The sequence below is a fragment of the Dermochelys coriacea genome, chromosome 1 (genome assembly GCF_009764565.3).
Source record: "Dermochelys coriacea isolate rDerCor1 chromosome 1, rDerCor1.pri.v4, whole genome shotgun sequence".
NCBI classification, from domain to species: Eukaryota; Metazoa; Chordata; order Testudines; family Dermochelyidae; genus Dermochelys; species Dermochelys coriacea.
In genome coordinates this window covers 54,410,242-54,428,435 of record NC_050068.2, presented here as the reverse complement: position 1 = coordinate 54,428,435, position 18,194 = coordinate 54,410,242, and the positions used below count along the sequence as shown (strand labels likewise).

The following is an 18,194-nucleotide window of genomic DNA, read 5'->3' as shown; positions in this document are numbered from 1 at the left end:
GCAACTATTTGCTGGCAACTGAGAGGGTACTAGTAAGTGGAATCTACTGTATTTCCTGTTCTTATTGGAAATATGTTACAAATTTTTAACTGCCTAACGGTCTGAATTATTTTCCCTGTTAACAATGGAATATAATTCAAAGTTATGTTACTAACCTTCTAAATTCTCTTTTACATTTGCAAGGCAATGATTTGTTCTCTGAATTTAGATTTTTTAGTATGGGTATCATTGGCATCAAGAAAAATACCAGAATCAATAACAAACAAAACTGATTTTTTTATCTTGTTCCAGAGACTTGAAATCAGTGGGATTTAAAGAACCTTAGTATGCCGCAGTGCCAAATATTTTGAAATGACATACAGGATGTAAAGCTGATTTACTTCTAGATAATCAGACGTGTATCAGCTATATCCAAATTATGTATTTTTAGTAGGGAAACTTTTGTTCTGTGTTTGTACGGCATGTAGCACAATGCGGTCTTGGTCCATGACTAGCGCTCTTATATGCTATGACAATACGAACAACAACATTATGCTTACTTGCAATAGGGTATTGAATAAAGCACCTAGTAATAGAATGGAAAAAAGCAAGGAGAAACAGCAATTAAGAGAGTATTGGCTAGTTCACTAATGATGTCAGAAGATAGTGTGTTTCAACATCTTATTCAAAGGATTAGGTGTAGTAAGTAGCAGATTATTTTTTCATTTCTAATCAGAAAAATTGTCATAATCCTTCATTTCCTTTCCAAGGATAAATTAAAAATAATTATTAATCTATATTCTATATTCTTGTTCTTGTCTATATCTAGAACTCAATACAAAGTGTATAGAAATGGCCAGACTTCTGTTAGATATATTAAACAAAACCCCATCACTGCCCTTCAAGGTAACTGCATGGTTATAATCAAAATTCAAAAATATTAAAGCAGACTGCAAATATTCAGGGCTTTAATATTGAGGGAATGTAATGTTATGAAACATTACAGTCAGTGTTCTGCAACATAATTTGGAAAATAAGTTTATGAGAGAAGTGACTGAACTTGATGAGGAGATCTGTGTACTATGGTTTCTGGATCCTTATATTCATTGGCTGGATTCATCACGGCTGCATATATATCACTGTAGGCTCTGCAGACCAGTTCTGTGGACTGTTTTATTATCTGCTCTCTAAAAAACAAAAAAAAAGTTATGTGAACAGAGTGTACAGTAAAGTTACGATCAAGATATTAAATCTGTAACAGAATATGTGTGGAAGATTTTCCAATTATTTTTGGATGCACCACAAGTCCTTTGTTTCAACAGTGAAAATAATCAGCTTAGAGTTTACAACAAAAATGTTTTTTGCGTCTGTGTACTATACATACATACATACATACACTATATATATATATACACACATATATACACACACACACACACACACAACCACATATATGATCTTGATAAGCATGGAATAAGCCTCTTTATATCTGCCACATGAAAAACTGCGAAGAATGGAATAAACTGAATTTAATTTGCATACATGATCTTCTTACCTGCAATTTGCTGGGAGTACTAATAGAATGTTAATCCTATCAAGTGGTTTTTCCTCAGCTTCTATTTTTTTAAAATAAAAAGAATCTACCACTAAAATGTTTTACTCCCCTTGTGATATCCTATCTCACAACATGGCTCAAATATGAGCACATCTTGAAAGTTTCCCAGTTCTGTCCAGTGTATTGTTATATTTTACTTTGCACCAAAAACAGTATTAAGATTCTGTTATCTTGTTAATTGTCAGGGCTAGAAATGAATGTTACTGGAAGTAGGAGAGTTTGGAGACTAAAATCATAACATTCTGATTTCCAGAAATATTTTAGCATTTTAAACAATGAATTAGTGTTATATTTTTTCAACCTGTACATTCATTATGCTTTAGTTACCATAACTTGTCTATAGTTATGCATATCTACTGTACATAGCTAGATGTAGATCAACTGTACAGTAATTGTAACTTCTGCTATTTAGGTTCACAAACATTGGGAGTTTTCAATGACATCAGGATGATCATGGGTCATAGTCACATCTGGTGTAAAATGCAGTAACTCCAGAGAAGTTACACCTACAAACGCCATGTCTCAATTTAGCACCAGGTCAGCTGGACTAGTGGGATTTGAGAAGTTAATAGAATCTCAAGATGTATGTTTGTAAGATGTATGTTTGTATGTTTCCAACTATTTTTCAGCAGAGTTCCCTGCTTTTAAATATTTGAACGCTAAGCAACAGAATTTATAGAAAATAGGATTAGCAGAAATAAATTATTATTAAATTGTATTTTCTTTTAATACACTGCTAAGAATCAGGCCTTTGGATTTCCTAAATTTCTTGACTATTACAATACATGAAAATGGATCAGACAGTACCAAATCCGTAAGTCCTGCAAATATAGGAATACATTCACATTTTCTATCAACTCTCTTCTCAGCACAACCTAAAAACGTTAAAACTGCTGAAGTGTGAAAATCTCCAAGCAAATATTTTATGCAGCTACTCATCTGGAGCTGGCAAACTGAATTACATAAGATAATATTCAGTTAAAATAGTTTGATGGAAAACCAGTTTATCAAAAATATTTTTAAGTACTAAACTGTATCAACATCTGAGCCCTTTCAACAACTGGTGTCAGTGGTGTATCTGTCATTAATTATTGCATTTGGATTTCAGATGTCATAATACAATTTTTATCAATACAAACCACTGCATTTTCTAAAAATAGCATCTTATTTCAATTTTCAGTTTCTGTTTTCCTTCTCAAATTAAAATGGAGTTTTATTATAGCCATAACTAAAATATTAATTCATAGCTTTTAAACAGTTAAAGGAATTTTCTTAATTTGGAAACAAGCACAACAAAATACACTATAAATATTTTTCCTGGTTATAGTGTTTAAATGTTACAAATAAATTATCAGAATGAATCAATAATATGGCTAATCTCTTGCTACAAGTACATGGCCTACTTTATAGAGACAAACAATCAGCACTCAGCTCCCAATAGGACAGAACAAGTGTTCGGCACGCAGGCGTGGGGCAGATTTATACCCCAGTTTGCTGTCAACTTAGTGTTCATACAGACACATCCGAAGTCTGGTATACTACCCTATAATTTGTTGTATTAATAATACATTTTAAAAAATAGGGGTATTTTGTATCCAGTTTTGACATTAGCTATTCTCTGTACAGTCTTCGTGATGTCTTGACGTCATCAGGCCTGTCCAGCTATGGTAGCTGTGCTCCACATTCCTTTCCTTTCTCTAAAGAGTGCCAAATGTATGTCTAGTGATGGCTGTTTGGCAACCTATATGAAATCTATTGGTGCCACATTAACTCTAGTATTAATAGATCCCACAGCTGTTCATTAATTGATATCTACTATAGACCCCACAGCTGCTCCAAGCAGCAGGATACATAAGGCTCCAGATTTCTACTGAGGGAGATCTTGTTTGTCTCTTTCTGGGGAGGCTGTTGCATACTTATCTGTCTAGCTCCCCATGAACTGAGATCACTGAGGTTGTCTCCTGACCCTGTCTGCCATTGCTGTGCTGCTATTCCTCTGATTCCTGTCACAGCTCCCATCATGGAATTCTGCTGTTGCACAGAAGGGCTGTAAGGCACTCTACACAATCTTCTCCAGGAACTGAGGGTGACAGCTATGACAGGAGCAACCTAGCTGAGACTATAGGAACGTCCATGGATAGAACATCTTGCTGCACTTCCTCTAAGTCTCCTTGTTTCTCCAGGAGATTCCAACTCCCAACTGGGATCCCATGAGAGGGCACCTACATTTATAAGTCTGCATGACCTCAGCTGGCCTCCTTTTTGGTCCTCTCCAAATGCAGGCCAAGCAGGTGTTGAGTAGCGAAAACTGCTGCTGACTGATTAGGAACTGCACCCATAATTCGTCTGAACTAAAACATCTTATTACTTTTGTTACTTAGCCTCTAATAAAAAGGCCATTGAGCTGATAGGCACAGAGACTGAAATACTTTATCACCCTTAAAGGTGGTCACTCTGTAAAACGGAGGCACTTCAGCATGCAGAAGCTTGCATTGCCACAGCCCAGGTCTCTTAAAAAAAACAAACAAACAAAAAAAAAAAACAAACACACACACAACATCAGGCAGGCAAAACTCCTGTGATACCAAACAAAGAAGAGCAAGCGCTAATCAGCAGGCCTCATCAACATTGCTAGCAGCAAGAAAGCAGGGGAGGGAAATGCTAGTGATTCTTAAACTTTATGGTGGCAAAAATAATTTTTCAGTCATATATACAACCATTTTATTGACAAGACAGTGTCCTGTGTAATGTACAGATACAAATGAACAGTTAATGTTGCTGATACTGCTGACTTCTGTAGTATTAAAACAATAAATTTAATGTCATATTAACAGTTTTTCATATGATACTATATAATCGGTGTATTTTCACAAAGTGCCAAAAATAGTGGCAAGAGACCTTTTGATCACTGTAGCATATCTAATTTTTTGAATATAAGTGTTATACAATGTCTTCATGGGCTTCACATTTAATTGGAAAGAAATTCTTGGCATATTCTAGCCTTAGGGTTGATTATGCCCAAATGTGTCATATTTTAAAATATATTCATGAAACAAGAGGAGAGATACATAATAAAATCCTCACTTTAATACTTCAAAGTAGAAGTCACAAAATTCTGCAAAAATAATTTGCAGCACTATATTAAATGAGACAAGAATATCAATATTCTATAATACAGTGCCACAAAGTTGTAGAATTCTGTAAAGTAGATATAGAAATAGGGATAAAAGAAAAATCTTTTATGGAAGGCTTACAAAATAACTAAAAATTTCCAACAGAGACAAAAAACTGATAATGATACAGGGAACATATTCTAAATAGATTAGTGTGATTCACAGGTTCGCCAAGGCTAGAAGGGATCATTGTGATAATCTAGTCTACCCTCCGGTATAACATAGGCCAGAGAACTTCCTCAAAATAATTCCTAGAGCATATATTTTTTAGAAAATCATCCAATTTTGATTTAAAAATGGTCAATGATGGAGAATCCATCACAAACGTTGGCAAATTGTTCCAATGATTAACTACTCTCACTGTTAAAAAATTTATGCCTTATTTCCAATCTGTATTTGTCATGTCAGTGCCCCCACGAACTCTAGAGTAGCTACTTTAGAAAGTTATAAAATTACTCCTTACTAATTACTTGCTCAAGAAAGCATAACCTCAACAAATTAAAGAAGAACCTAAAAGCATATCTGAATAGCATTTACAATAGAATAATTCCACTTCTAACATATTCTGCTATATTCCACTCAAGTTCGTACTTTTGCACATTACAAAAGGTACAGAACATAGAAATTCAGTCAAAACACTTACTTCACAGTAGCACTTAGAAGGAAATTCAGTTGTGGCATTAACAGATTATCAGGAGCAGACAGGTAACGATCAAACTGAACCTAAAAGAAGTAATAAAAAGTAAGAGCTTTGCAACATACACCATACCAAAGCATCAAGAACATGCTACAGACCTCTACATGCAAATTTCTTCTAAAATACAGTCCTCCTCTGAAAAGTGACTATATTAAAATGGCACCTTCTTACTCAGCCAATTAGCTCCTATATACACACACACACACACTGTTAGTTGTATTAACCTTACAGATATAATATAGCTATGAGAGAATGAACTGATTTTTTTTCTCACTAATTAACCAACAACATTATTAACTATAGTGCATTTGCAGGAACACTTTTACAATCCCACTGAACACAACTGAGTTGCACTGGTGTTAATTAACAGCATAATTTGAGGAAAAAAGGGTTACACAGACATAACCAAGGGCAGATTTTAGTCTGCAGAATCTTTATTAATAATGACAATGCATGAATCAAAATATACAGCATGACCTACACAATCCAGTTTGAGTTTAAGGCTAGAACTCAGGAAAAAAAATAATTTTTTCATTTATGAACTCAGCAAGTTTCATATGGAAATCACTGAATCCAAATAGCTGTGGATACAGTCGCCTTTTTAGCAAACTGTACTTTAAAGGTTTACTGAGAAGATTGACAGTTCATTTATAGCTAGCTGTTGAACTGTGAGACTGCATCCGTGTCATTTAACTTTTGCATGTTGTTTAAGATGAAAAGCAATAACTGATGTTTTTAAATCTACAGTTTAATGAAAACTTAACACCTCCCAAAAACAAAAACAAAACAAAAAAAAAAATCAACTGTGACATACGCCCAGTACCTAACTTTTGAGCTTCACTGAACTACTTGCATAAAATGAAAGCTTTACTTTTCCCTATCATTTATAACTATAATTCCTGTATTTCAAAGCACTCAAGCAAAAGAAATCTCAGTGATTAGAGCTCATTAGAATTAATATTTGCTCTAAGCAATTCAAAAGGTTTCACAGTGTAACATTTTGTTTCTCAAGGCTTAGAAACTTGAGTCTTACTACCAGTTCACAACTAATTTTATATTTGTACTACTTCAATAGATCAAAGGCCCACTACTAGAAACAACGAAAGTATTCCAAAACACAATTTAATGGATTTTTAAATTTCAATACAAGCATTTCAGAAGAGTGTGATGGTTTCTATTATGTGATGCAAGATTAATGTAGTTCAACAAGTTATGACTAGGGCTGTCAAGCAATTAAAAAAATTAATCGTGATTAATAGCACTGTTAATAATAGAATGCCATTTATTTACATATTTGTGGATATTTTCTACATTTTTGAATACACTGATTTCAATTACAACACAGAATATAAAATATACAGTGCTCACTTTATATTATTTTTTATTACAAATACTTGCACTGTAAAAAACAAAAGAAACAGTATTTTTCAATTCACCTAAGTATTGTAATGCATTCTTTATCATGAAAGTTGAACTTAAAAATGTAGAATTATGTACAAAAAAAATAACTGCACTCAAAAATAAAACAAACAATGTAAAACTTCAGCGCCTACAAGTCCACTCAGTCCTACTTCGTGTTCAGCCAATCGCTCAGACAAGCTTGTTTACATTTGCAGGACATAATGCTGCCTGCTTCTTGTTTACAATGTCACCTGAAAGTAAAAACAGGAGTTCACATAGCACTGTTGTAGCCAGCGTCACAAGATGTTTACGTGACAGATGCACTAACGATTCATATGTCCCTTCATGCTTCAACCACCATTCTAGAAGACATGCATCCATGCCGATGACAGGTTCTGCTCGATAACGAACCAAAGCAGTGTGGACGAATGCACGTTCATTTTCATTATGAGAGTCAGAATGCCACCAACATAAGGTTGATTTTCTTTTTTGGTGGTTGGGTTCTGAAGTTACCACATCTGACTGTTGCTCTTTTAACTCTTCTGAAAGCATGTTCCATACCTCTTCCCTCTCAGATTTTGGAAGACACTTCAGATTCTTAGATCTTGGGTCGAGTGCTGTGGCCATCTTTAGTAATCTCACATTGGTACCTTCTTTGTGTTTTATCAAATCTGCAGTGAAAGCGTTCTTAAAATGAACAACACATGCTGCGTTATTATCGAGACTGCTATAACATGAAATATTATGGGAGAATGTGGGTAAAACAGAGCAGGAGACATACAATTCTCACCCAAGCAGTTCAGTCAAAAATTTAATTTACGCTTAATTTTTTTTTTTTTTTAATTAAATGAGCACCATCAGCATGGAAGCATGCCATCCAGAATGGTGTACGAAGCAGGAAGGGGCATACAAATGTTTAGCATATGTGGCACTAAATACCTTGCAATGCCAGCTACAAACATGCCATGCGAACGCCTGTTCTCACTCTCTAGTGACATTGTAAATAAGAAGTGGCAGCATTACCTCCTTTAAATGTAAACAAATTTGTTTTTCTGAGTGATTGGCTGAACAAGAAGTAGGACTGAGTGGACTTTTAGGTTCTAAAGTTTTACATTCTTTTGTTTGAGTGCAATTATGTAACAAAAATAATCTACATTTGTAAGTTGCACTTTCATGATAAAGAGATTGCACTACAGTACTTGTATGAGGTGAATTGAAAAATACTGTATCTTTTGTTTATCATTTTCACATTATATGATTATTTTTATTACAAATATTTGCAAAGTGAATATTGTATACTTTGTATTGTGTGTTGTAATTAAACAATTTATTTAAAAATGTAGAAAAACATCCAAAAATATTAAATACATTTCAATTGGCATTCTATTGTTTAACAGTCCGATTAAAAGTGTGATTAATTGCAATTAATTTTAGTTAATTGCGTGAGTTAACTGCGATTAATCAACAGCCTTAGTTATGACCCAACACAACATTACAAAATTTCTTTATGACATGATTGCTATGGGAAACAGTTGAAAAATATTGTGAATTCTTGAAGTCTTTGAATTAGTTTTGTAACAACACACGTTACCATCTATCAAAATACCCCATTTTATTCTTGAATAATTTCTGTACAAGATAAATGTTCATTTTTCTTTTCCAAACAGTATAATTGATTTGTTAAGACCTACAGCTAGATGAAAACATAGTTATAGGGTCACAGGACGAAAAGCAAATGCACAATTTGGCTTAATTCTGTTAGAAGTTCCTTCTGTTATAGTACATATCTACAACTTTAAAACAGTACATTATGCATGGTTTTTAGAATTTTTTTTTACCTCAGAATCTGATGAATGGATTGAAAAATGTTTATAGAAGAAATACAGATATTAAGCTCCAAAGACAAAACACAGACTTTTTGATAAATATTTTTGTTTTATAACTTGGACAGTATTCCTTTAAAAGTCATAGCAACAACGTAGCTGAACATGAAATTGCAAAAAGCTCACCATTGCAGCTTTCAGTGACACTGAATCCAAGCTAGGCAAGTTTGCCAGGGGTCCCTAAAATAGGTAATCAAATAAAGCAGCATTTTAAACAAGTGGATAAAATGTGAAAATAAGCCTAGATTAAGATTTTATTGTAATCCAACACTAGATTGTAAACTTTTTGGGGCAGGGACCATGTCTAACTACCTGTTATGACTGTCAACAACTACACCTGAAGGTACAGGAAAACAGTAATAATATTAAGTAATACATTCACTAAAACAGGTCATTGATCATTCCCTATCACTTCTTTAAATTAAAAATAACTAGAACTGAGCTCCTCATATGTCCTCCCAACCACCTCCTCCTCCCTTTTCATTACCACAGACAACATCATTACAATCTCCACCGTTCTGCTGTATTACAAATTGTTTCATCGAATCAATATAATCTAGAACAGAGTTTGAAAATAGGCTTAGAATAGAAATGGGCCTCTGATGACCAAGAAATCAAATTTAGCATCTCAATGGGGATTGCCATGTTTAAAAATGCATGTTTAACATTATTTCCCCATTATGTTGGAGCATGCATACACACCCCCCCCCAATCAATCTCGCTACTGGTTTAGGAAACAAAAAACCTAACTCGAAGTATCCTCCTCTACAGAACAATACACTACCCTCTCTTCAAACACATGCTTAATTTATCACTTTTAATCATGGGAAGCTAATCAGAGAATTTTGAGTTCACTGAAGTTAAAAGACAAAGGACAAAAATCTAGCTGAAGAGAAAAGGAATTTAATAATATCTGTAGTATAACAAATTAGCTACATAAAAAGATGAGTGAACAGGAGCTAAGATTGCAGGTTCTCAATGGATAGTAAAATCTTATTTGTGTCATGCTAGTTCTGACGGTCTTGAAGTTAGGATAGCCACAACAGAGAACAGATAGCATCACACTTTCAAAAGTATCAGGCAAAACGAAGTATTCCATTGGCTAATGAAAAAGTAAATACTTACCTGCTCTGGTTTGAGCTGCTGCACAGATTTGTATATGCAACTTAGACCGGCTCTAGTTAACACACAAGAAGCTTGTTCATTTATTAGCGTATCCAAGTGTGCTTCAATCTGAAATTTGCAGGGGAAGAAAAACTTAAAAGAAACATTAAATAAAAGTTGTTCTTAAATTACAAAGTGACAGTTTAGTAGTCATCCAGAAAATCAACTCAGAATAAAAGGAGAATGAGCACCTAAGAATTCAAATCACATGCACTACAGAAAACCAAGGTTTAATTTGTAAAGCCAATTTGGATCTTGATTATTTTACATTACCAAGGAGCTCAATGAAGCAAGATGTTTTGCCAAAAGTGAGGTCCCAATCCTGCAGTGAGCTCCACAAAGGAAGAACCTGCGCACAGATGAAACCCCACTAACTTCAGCAGGGCTTGACTTGGACACATGGGTCTGCCCACATTGTAATCCTGTGGCCTAAATGCTCAAATCTGAAAAACCCATAACCATAAAAGACAAAAACTAATGCTTAAAATTAAAATTTCAAAAAGTTATAGTAAAATATCAAAACTAGAATGATATAATTCATTGAACCTACATGAAAGAAATCAAATTCTTGCTGAAAATGCTGAAGAGTGCAAGACAAGATCAAACAAAAAATAAAATGAAACCATTAAGATTTCATGAAGAGAATAAAACTGAAACCTAAACCATGTTAGGCAATCAGTATAGGATTCAAAAGGCATAATTTACTTTATTTTAAAGAAAGAGAAAGTTAACTACAAGCACCTATTCAAAAATTAGGCAATGAAGAGCTGTATAAGTGTCAGCTGTGCTTTTATCATCTTCAGAAAAAACTTCCTTATAACTTGAGACATCAAAAATGCCATATATTCATAAAATAATTTTATAATTTTTGTACAACTGCAACTTTGCTGGAGATAAAAACAAAGAATCCAAATCCAGTCAATTTAATGCAAAGGAGCAGCAATTTTCTCCTTCAGGTTTGAGTGGCCTTAGGCAGAAGTGAAGAAATATACTTTTTTTTAAAATACATAATCCTCCATTCACTTTATTTCTCTCCTGGTCAACACAAGGAACAAAAAACTTCTGTTAGAGCACAAAAAAAGAGTCCAATGTAATTTAATAGATATAGCAGATACAGAACCTTTATTGGGTATCCTACAAATCTTTGATATCTCCAGAGAAGGATCATCATTTTCTAATGAATTTATGGAAACTAGAATATAATAAAATATATCTTTCCAGCCTGATCTCTAAGGAAAACCCAATATTTGAATATGGAGATTTCAATAATTTTCAACGGTTTCGATTTTCCTATTCAGTAAATTATTTTTGACGAATACCCCCAATAAATGTTTCTGCACGACCTCAAGACATCCCTTCCAATTTAGTTTTAACTATGAAATGTTTACAGAAAGCGAATCTGGGTTAGTAGCAAATGTTTCCCACTTAGTCTCTAGATTTTGAATAGCAGAATAAATGGATTCCAGAAGTATCTTTAAAAAACACACTATTAGTTTGGTTTTATACAATCTGAATTTTTTTTATTAGTTAAATGGCCAGCTTCAAGTGCCACAGTTTCTATTGCTAATGACATAGCAGTGATAATGAAGAGGAGCAAGAGATAACCTCCACAACTCTCTGAAATAGTATAGGAGAGTCACTAATTAAAACTTATCCAAAGAAATCCCTTGTAATTGTGCTTCCTGTTGGGAAAAATTTATAGAACAAATCAGGACATGGGATGCAGTGCAAAATTGTTGCGGGCATAAGGAATCTATACCAGTGGTTCCCAAACTTGTTCTGCCACTTGTGCAGGGAAAGCCCCTGGCGGCCTGGGCCGGTTTGTTTACCTGCCGCGTCCACAGGTTTGGCCGATCGCGGCTCCCATTGGCCGCGGTTTGCTGCTCCAAACCAATGGGAGCTACTGGAAGCAGTGGCCAGCACGTCCCTTGGAGCAGCGAACCACGGCCAGTGGGAGCCGCGATCGGCCGAACCTGTGGATGCAGCAGATAAACAAACCAGCCTAGCCTGCCAGAGGCTTTCCATGCACAAGCGGCAGAACAAATTTGTGAACCAATAATCTATACATCTGAAGATGGATTGTGCCAAATGTGTCCCAAAATTAACAATCCAAAAAGCATATATTTTTAAATGTCTTAGTGAACTGTGGCTAGTGTTAACATTATTTATTACTTCAAAATACTACAATATGTAAAATATTATTTTGGCATGTTAAGTAAAAACAAGCACTAGGGGAAAAAAACGTAACATCTAATCCTACCATGGATATAGCCTCATGTTCAGGGAAACAGAATTTGATTACTCATAATCATAGTTTAAGGCCAGAAAGGATCACCAGATTGTCTAGTCTGACCTCCTGTATATCACAGGACACCAGCACCACCAAGCACCTGCTCAGTAAACTCAAAAATCAAAATTAGACCGAAGTATTACAGCCCACAGAAGACTAGACTATTATATACCACAGACAGAGAATAGGAGGGACTGAGGTGCACCAGTGCCCAATTTCCCGCGCAGGGAAAAATGATCCACATCCAGATGTTGCAGAAGATGATGAAAACCCCTCAAGTCACTGCCAATCTGTCCTGGGGGAAAACTCCTTCCTGTCCCTACATATGGCGACCAGTTAAATCCTGAGCATGTGAGCAAGAACCAGCCAGCCAAGCACCTGAAAGAGACAATGCCTGGTGCCAGCTCAGAGCCCTAGCTCTCCCTTTTCAATGTCCAATCTCCAGCCATGGTCATCCCTGACGCTTCAGAGTAAGGAGATTAAAAAAAAAAATATACTGACTGATGATCATACTTTGATCATTACTCCTGGGGGAATTCTATACCAAAAAGTCAAACATTCTGCATCAAAAAATAAAATTCTGTGCACAATATTTTAAAATTCTGCATATTTTATTTGTCAAAATATCACAATATAATCACACAAGTTTCAGTTATTTTGGTAATTTATTCCAAAATATCTGTCAGCAAGTATGTCTAACAATATAGACAACAAAAAAGATTCAGGAATTTTTTTTTGACAAATAGATTCCTTACTAGGAATATTAATATAGAACTCATAGTAATAATTCATTTGAACTACAATACAGAACCATATTACTTGCATCCCTCAGAAGCAGTGCAAAGGCTTGGGGTGTCAGGGGTAACGGAGGAACTGAGGGAGAGGGAAGTAATTGTTGGGAAGGAGCCTGGGTGTGAACTTGGGAGGGTTATTGGGTATAGGTGGGAAAAGTAAGGAATGGGTGCTTTTGGAGGGGGCAGGCAGGGATTGTTAGGGTGCTTCCTCCATGCAGACGCTGGCTGACCCCTAGCCTCTCCCATTCAGTCAGCCACATATGTCCCTATCCCCATGTGTCCCTGCACCACATATTCTTGCACCCCCTGTCCACGAGTCTCTCCACCCCCACTCAGACACCCCTCCCTCCATCCCCTCCCTGTCCCATGTGTCTTGTGCCCCCACTCAGTCACCTTCCTTCTCCATGCAGCCCTTTCCCCGTCCCCATGTGTTCCTGCACCCCCTCAGCCAGCGTCCTCCACCCATCCCCATGTGTCTGTGCCCCCACTCAGCAACTCCCTTCTCCCATGTGGTCCTGCACCTCCCCCATTCCCATGTGTCCCTGCACCTCCTCAGCCAGCCCCCTCCCCTCAACTCCATGCGACTTTGCACTCCCTGTCCCCATGTGTCCCTGTGCCCCCACTCAGCCACCCCTTTTCCCATGTGGCCCTGCACCCCTTCCTCCCCCCTGTGGCCCTGCACCTCCACTCCCATTCAGCCTCTGCCCCAGTCTGTTCTGCCCCACTAGCTCTTATGAGCCTCTGTTTGTGACCCTCCCCACCCCCAGCATCCCCACGCTGTCTGTCTCCCCATATCCCCTGTCTCCTGACTTGGCCCGACAGGTGCTGTGAAGAAGGCACTGCAGGCTCTCTCTCTTCTCTACCGGGCTGGAAGTGGGCAAAAGGTGGAACTGCAGCAACTTGCCAGCAAAATTATTTTCTGCAATAAAATTGAAAATATCCATGGCACATTAATTAGGCATGCACGCAATGGCGCAGAATTCCCCCAGGAGTAGATAATTAGTGATGTTGCATATTGGTGTTTACACTTCCATTTGTTTGAACTATCTCAGATCGTTTGTCTTAAAAAATGAGTGACTGGAATAATAAATACTTTCACTTATATTGGTTTACTTTCAGATAAAAACCATAGGTCAAAATTCTCAAACCTGGGTGCCTGAAATGTGGCTCCTAAAAATCAATATTTAGGTGCCTAAATTAAAGAGGTGTAATTTTCAAAGATGCTATGTACTTTCAGATGTCACTGATCTCAGTGGAAGTGGGGCTGCTCAGCACCTATGAAAATAATGCCTCATTTAGGTGCCTACATATGGATTTAAAAGCCTAACTTTAGGCACCCAAGTTTGAAAACGTTGGTTATGTCTGCTATTCACAGCTTACCAGCTACAAAACAATATGCAATTACCTTTGTACTTATTCTTGACACTTACCTGAAATTGTAACATTTCCAGACGTTTGTCAGTAAATTCAAAGAGAGCCAGGGTAGTCTTCATCATATAAAGTGAATTCACCATGAAGGTTGCCATGTCAGCTGTGCCTAAATTACTAGCAGATACTGTACATAGCTGTAATAATGGATCTAGCACACAAGACAGAACCTAAAAGGGAAATATGAACAAGAGGGAAAAAAATGTTTCATGAAACTTTAGACTTGCAGGGTAATGACCATTTTGTCTTTATCATCTATTTATTTCCCAAAACAAAATAAAAAGAAATGAGAGGTCCCCTATTGACATCTAGTGGAAAATAGCTCTTGACCAGCAGATGATCAGCTACCAGACTAGTGGTGTGGTATAAGAACCTGAAATTAACAGATTTTACCCACACAGGAGATGGAGCAACTTAGAAGAGAAGATTGGTGGTTCATAGAATCATAAAAATGTATGGGTGGGAGGGGCCTCAAGAGTCACCTAGTCCATATGCCCACACTGGGTCAGGACCAAACATGTGTGCATATTATATATATGTAATTTAAGAAAAATAACTATCAATAGGATAATAGAATGTGGATATTGTAATAGGACATTCCATGCTGTAATGTAATTATCAATTTTATTAGCCACAGTGTTATCAGTATTAAAATCTGGGGGGGAGGAAGCCTATAAACAATTGCAGACAAAAATCATACGAATGACCATACTGGGTCAGACCAAAAGTCCATCTAGCCCGGTATCCTTTCTTCCAAACAGTGGCCAATGCCAGGTGCCCCAGAGGGAATGAACGGAACAGGTAATTATCAAGTGATACATCCCCTGTCACCCATTTCCAGCTTCTGGCAAACCAAATTCATGCCTCTTCGGTATTTTTTATATTGAGACCAAATTATGCACATATTTCTCTGTGTTCAAATGAACTCTACAAATTATACCTGTACAAAGTCAGCTTGACGAGCATCCAGTGGTACAACAGATGAGTCATGGGATGCCAGAACCTCACGTAGCAATGCAAGCGTTTGATTCAGTGCAGAGCTTGGGCCAAGATCAGGTGGTGGGAGTTCAACCTGGACAACAGATAGTTTATTCCCTATATATTCACAGGAAATCATAAGCAGTATGTATCCATGTTAGTAGGTACCAATCAGCTACTGGTAAAGTCACACACAGTCAAGCAGAGATGGAGTTCAATATTTTGATACTGGACAGATCTATAACTTGTTCCAAAATATACTTGCCTATGACTTGCAGCGTTACAATATCACTTACTGACAATAAAGAAAACCAACCTTCCCCTGACATCTCAGTCATATCTAGCATTAAACTTAGTATTCAGCAACATGCGTCATGGCTGCTTCAGAAAATGGAGAGGAAAATATAAACTTCTTAAGTCATTTTATTGAAGTTTGGAGTGCTGGAAGTGAGTCAATAGCCCATCGTGCTATTTATACAGCCTTTCATAATGGACAAATAATTTAGACACCTTGCACAGTTTCCAGAAAGAAAAGTAATCAGAGGAACAGAGGCTATCAAGTGGACAAAATCCTGCAACGAGTGCGCTACAAATCCCCCACAGAGGCTGGGATAACAGAGCTTTCTTGAATAGATTCATAGATACTAAGGTCAGAAGGGACCACTCTGATCATCTAGTCCGACCTCCCGCACAGCGCAGGCCACAGAATGTCACCCACCACTCCTATGAAAAACCTCACCCATGTCTGAGCTATTGCAGTCCTCAAATCATGGTTCAAAACTTCAAGGAGCAGAGAAGCCTCCCTCCAGTAAACCATGCCCCATGCTACAGAGGAAGGCAAAAAATCAGAACCAAAAAGGGGGAGTGCTCTGGTTAAGAAAGGACAATTGGCATCATAGTTGTAGGACTTCAGGCATTTAACACCAAACAATGAATGTGCAGGGAACACCAGAAACCACACAATATGAGGGCTCAAACTACTAAAGGTACCCAAATTCTAATGACACCAGTCCAGAAAGCCAATGAGGCAATGATATGCCAATAACTCTGACTATGGTTCTAAACTGCTCCACCAGCACTGATGCACCAAATTCAAGAAGGCATGGAGAAGACAGATGCTGAACTGTTTCTTCAGGATAGGAATCCTGAGGAAGTTCAAGAAAGGTCCCTGGTAACACATTATTCTGACAGTGCTGATGCGCTGAACACAGGAGGTGCTGGGAAAGGCCTTGTTGCTCAACCAATCTGTTGGCTCTGACATACAAAAGCCGAGGTGGCATGGGAAGGACTCCCTGACACTGAGCTCCTGTACAGGCTCTTGTCCTTAGGAGGCATTGTTTGGTACTGAGTGGGGATGGAAAGACCCACCCAACCGATGTACTGTGTAGAAGATCCCTTGCTACCAAACTTTGCCATAGGTGTCAATGCTTCAAGCGTGGTCTGGGGAACCAAGACAACTTCCCAATGCCTATACTCTCCACAGGCCAAGATTTACTTATCCTCAGACACCAAGCTGAGGATCTACATGTGTTACCGATGTACAATATTACAGCTCCTAAGGAGCCAAATCAGAAGCCTGAACAGAAGCAGGAAAGAAGCAGAAAAAGGATTCCAGCAAGAACTGAAACTGTGTTGTTCGAATCTGCTGGGAACTTTAATTGGCTGACCACAGAACTGGAGCTTCAGAGACACTGGAAGTATGCTCACTAGTGCAGTGCTCTTGAACAAGCTCACATGTGCCTCATAGGGTCAAAAATCTTAAGAGCAAGGGGTTTTCCATCATAACTTATACTGAATGCATGAGGACCAAAGAGCAAGAATCCTGAACTCATGGTATCTTGAGAAAAAAAACACACTTTGGTAACTCTATGTACTAATGAGACTTTTTACTTACTAATATAATGTGGGGCACATCAGTACTCAAGATCAAGAATTGCTCAAATGTGATTCTGTTCTCTCCACAGACTACTAGACATAGAACGTAGATCTATCAAAACAGGCAACACTGCATCCATAGTGTGAGACTTGACATTTCAGTTTAATCTAGACAGTCATTCTGTATTATTTCCCTCACTACAGCAAAAGTACATTTCCAATTCAGCATTAGCAAGTGGTATAAAAGAGCCCTAAGTCAAATGTATAGAGCATAGGCAGGAATAAATGGTCTAATCACCTGGAATTCAGCATGTGAACAATAACTACCAAAAACTGGAGAGGTCCTTTAAAAAGAAAGCAGTTCCAGGAATCTAAGCTGCAATTTATTTAAAATCTCCGGATAAACAGTTTAAGACTTCTGGACTACCCCAAACAAAATTAAGCTATCAAGGGAGAATTATAATCAAAATTATATTTTAACCAGATCAGATTCTTTTCTAGTTCTCACACAAAAATAGTCTAAATTAAAAAAGGCTTCATTTGGATTTCAAAATATAAGTTTAGTAATTACTTACTGGTATTCCTAAAAAGTTTTTAAAGTGATTTTTAATTGCTTTATAAATTAATTTTATTTTATTTATATACTTAATGAATATTCAATATCCTCTGAAACAGGCATAACAATCAAGAGACTTAAGATCTTACAGTAGTTGCTTTAAAATACATAATTCAAGCAATAATGAAGAATAGGGGAAACTGTTAAACAATCTAGAAACAATAAGCACATTTTACTTTTACAAACAAGTATTCTCAAGTGTGCATGCCAGGTGATGTGCACTGAATCCTTAGCAAATGGTACACTAAGCTCAACAGACTTTCTAGTGCTATAATCTTCCCTGAAAACCATAACATTTTCA

The 18,194-nt window shown here is 37.0% G+C and overlaps 1 protein-coding gene across 1 annotated transcript in view; it reads right to left on the bottom strand.

Moving 5' to 3' along the window:
• Window positions 1-933: 933 nt before the first annotated feature.
• Window positions 934-18,194, bottom strand: part of COG6 (component of oligomeric golgi complex 6) — a 67,040-nt gene continuing 49,779 nt past the window's right edge. Inside the window, exons 10-15 of the mRNA XM_038408182.2 lie at window positions 15,365-15,496; window positions 14,427-14,594; window positions 9,874-9,981; window positions 8,875-8,928; window positions 5,411-5,490; window positions 934-1,166 (exon numbers count right to left, since the gene is read on the bottom strand). Coding sequence (XP_038264110.1) covers window positions 1,019-1,166; window positions 5,411-5,490; window positions 8,875-8,928; window positions 9,874-9,981; window positions 14,427-14,594; window positions 15,365-15,496 — 690 coding nt within the window. The 3' untranslated portion in view covers window positions 934-1,018. The remainder of the gene's footprint in view (window positions 1,167-5,410; window positions 5,491-8,874; window positions 8,929-9,873; window positions 9,982-14,426; window positions 14,595-15,364; window positions 15,497-18,194) is intronic.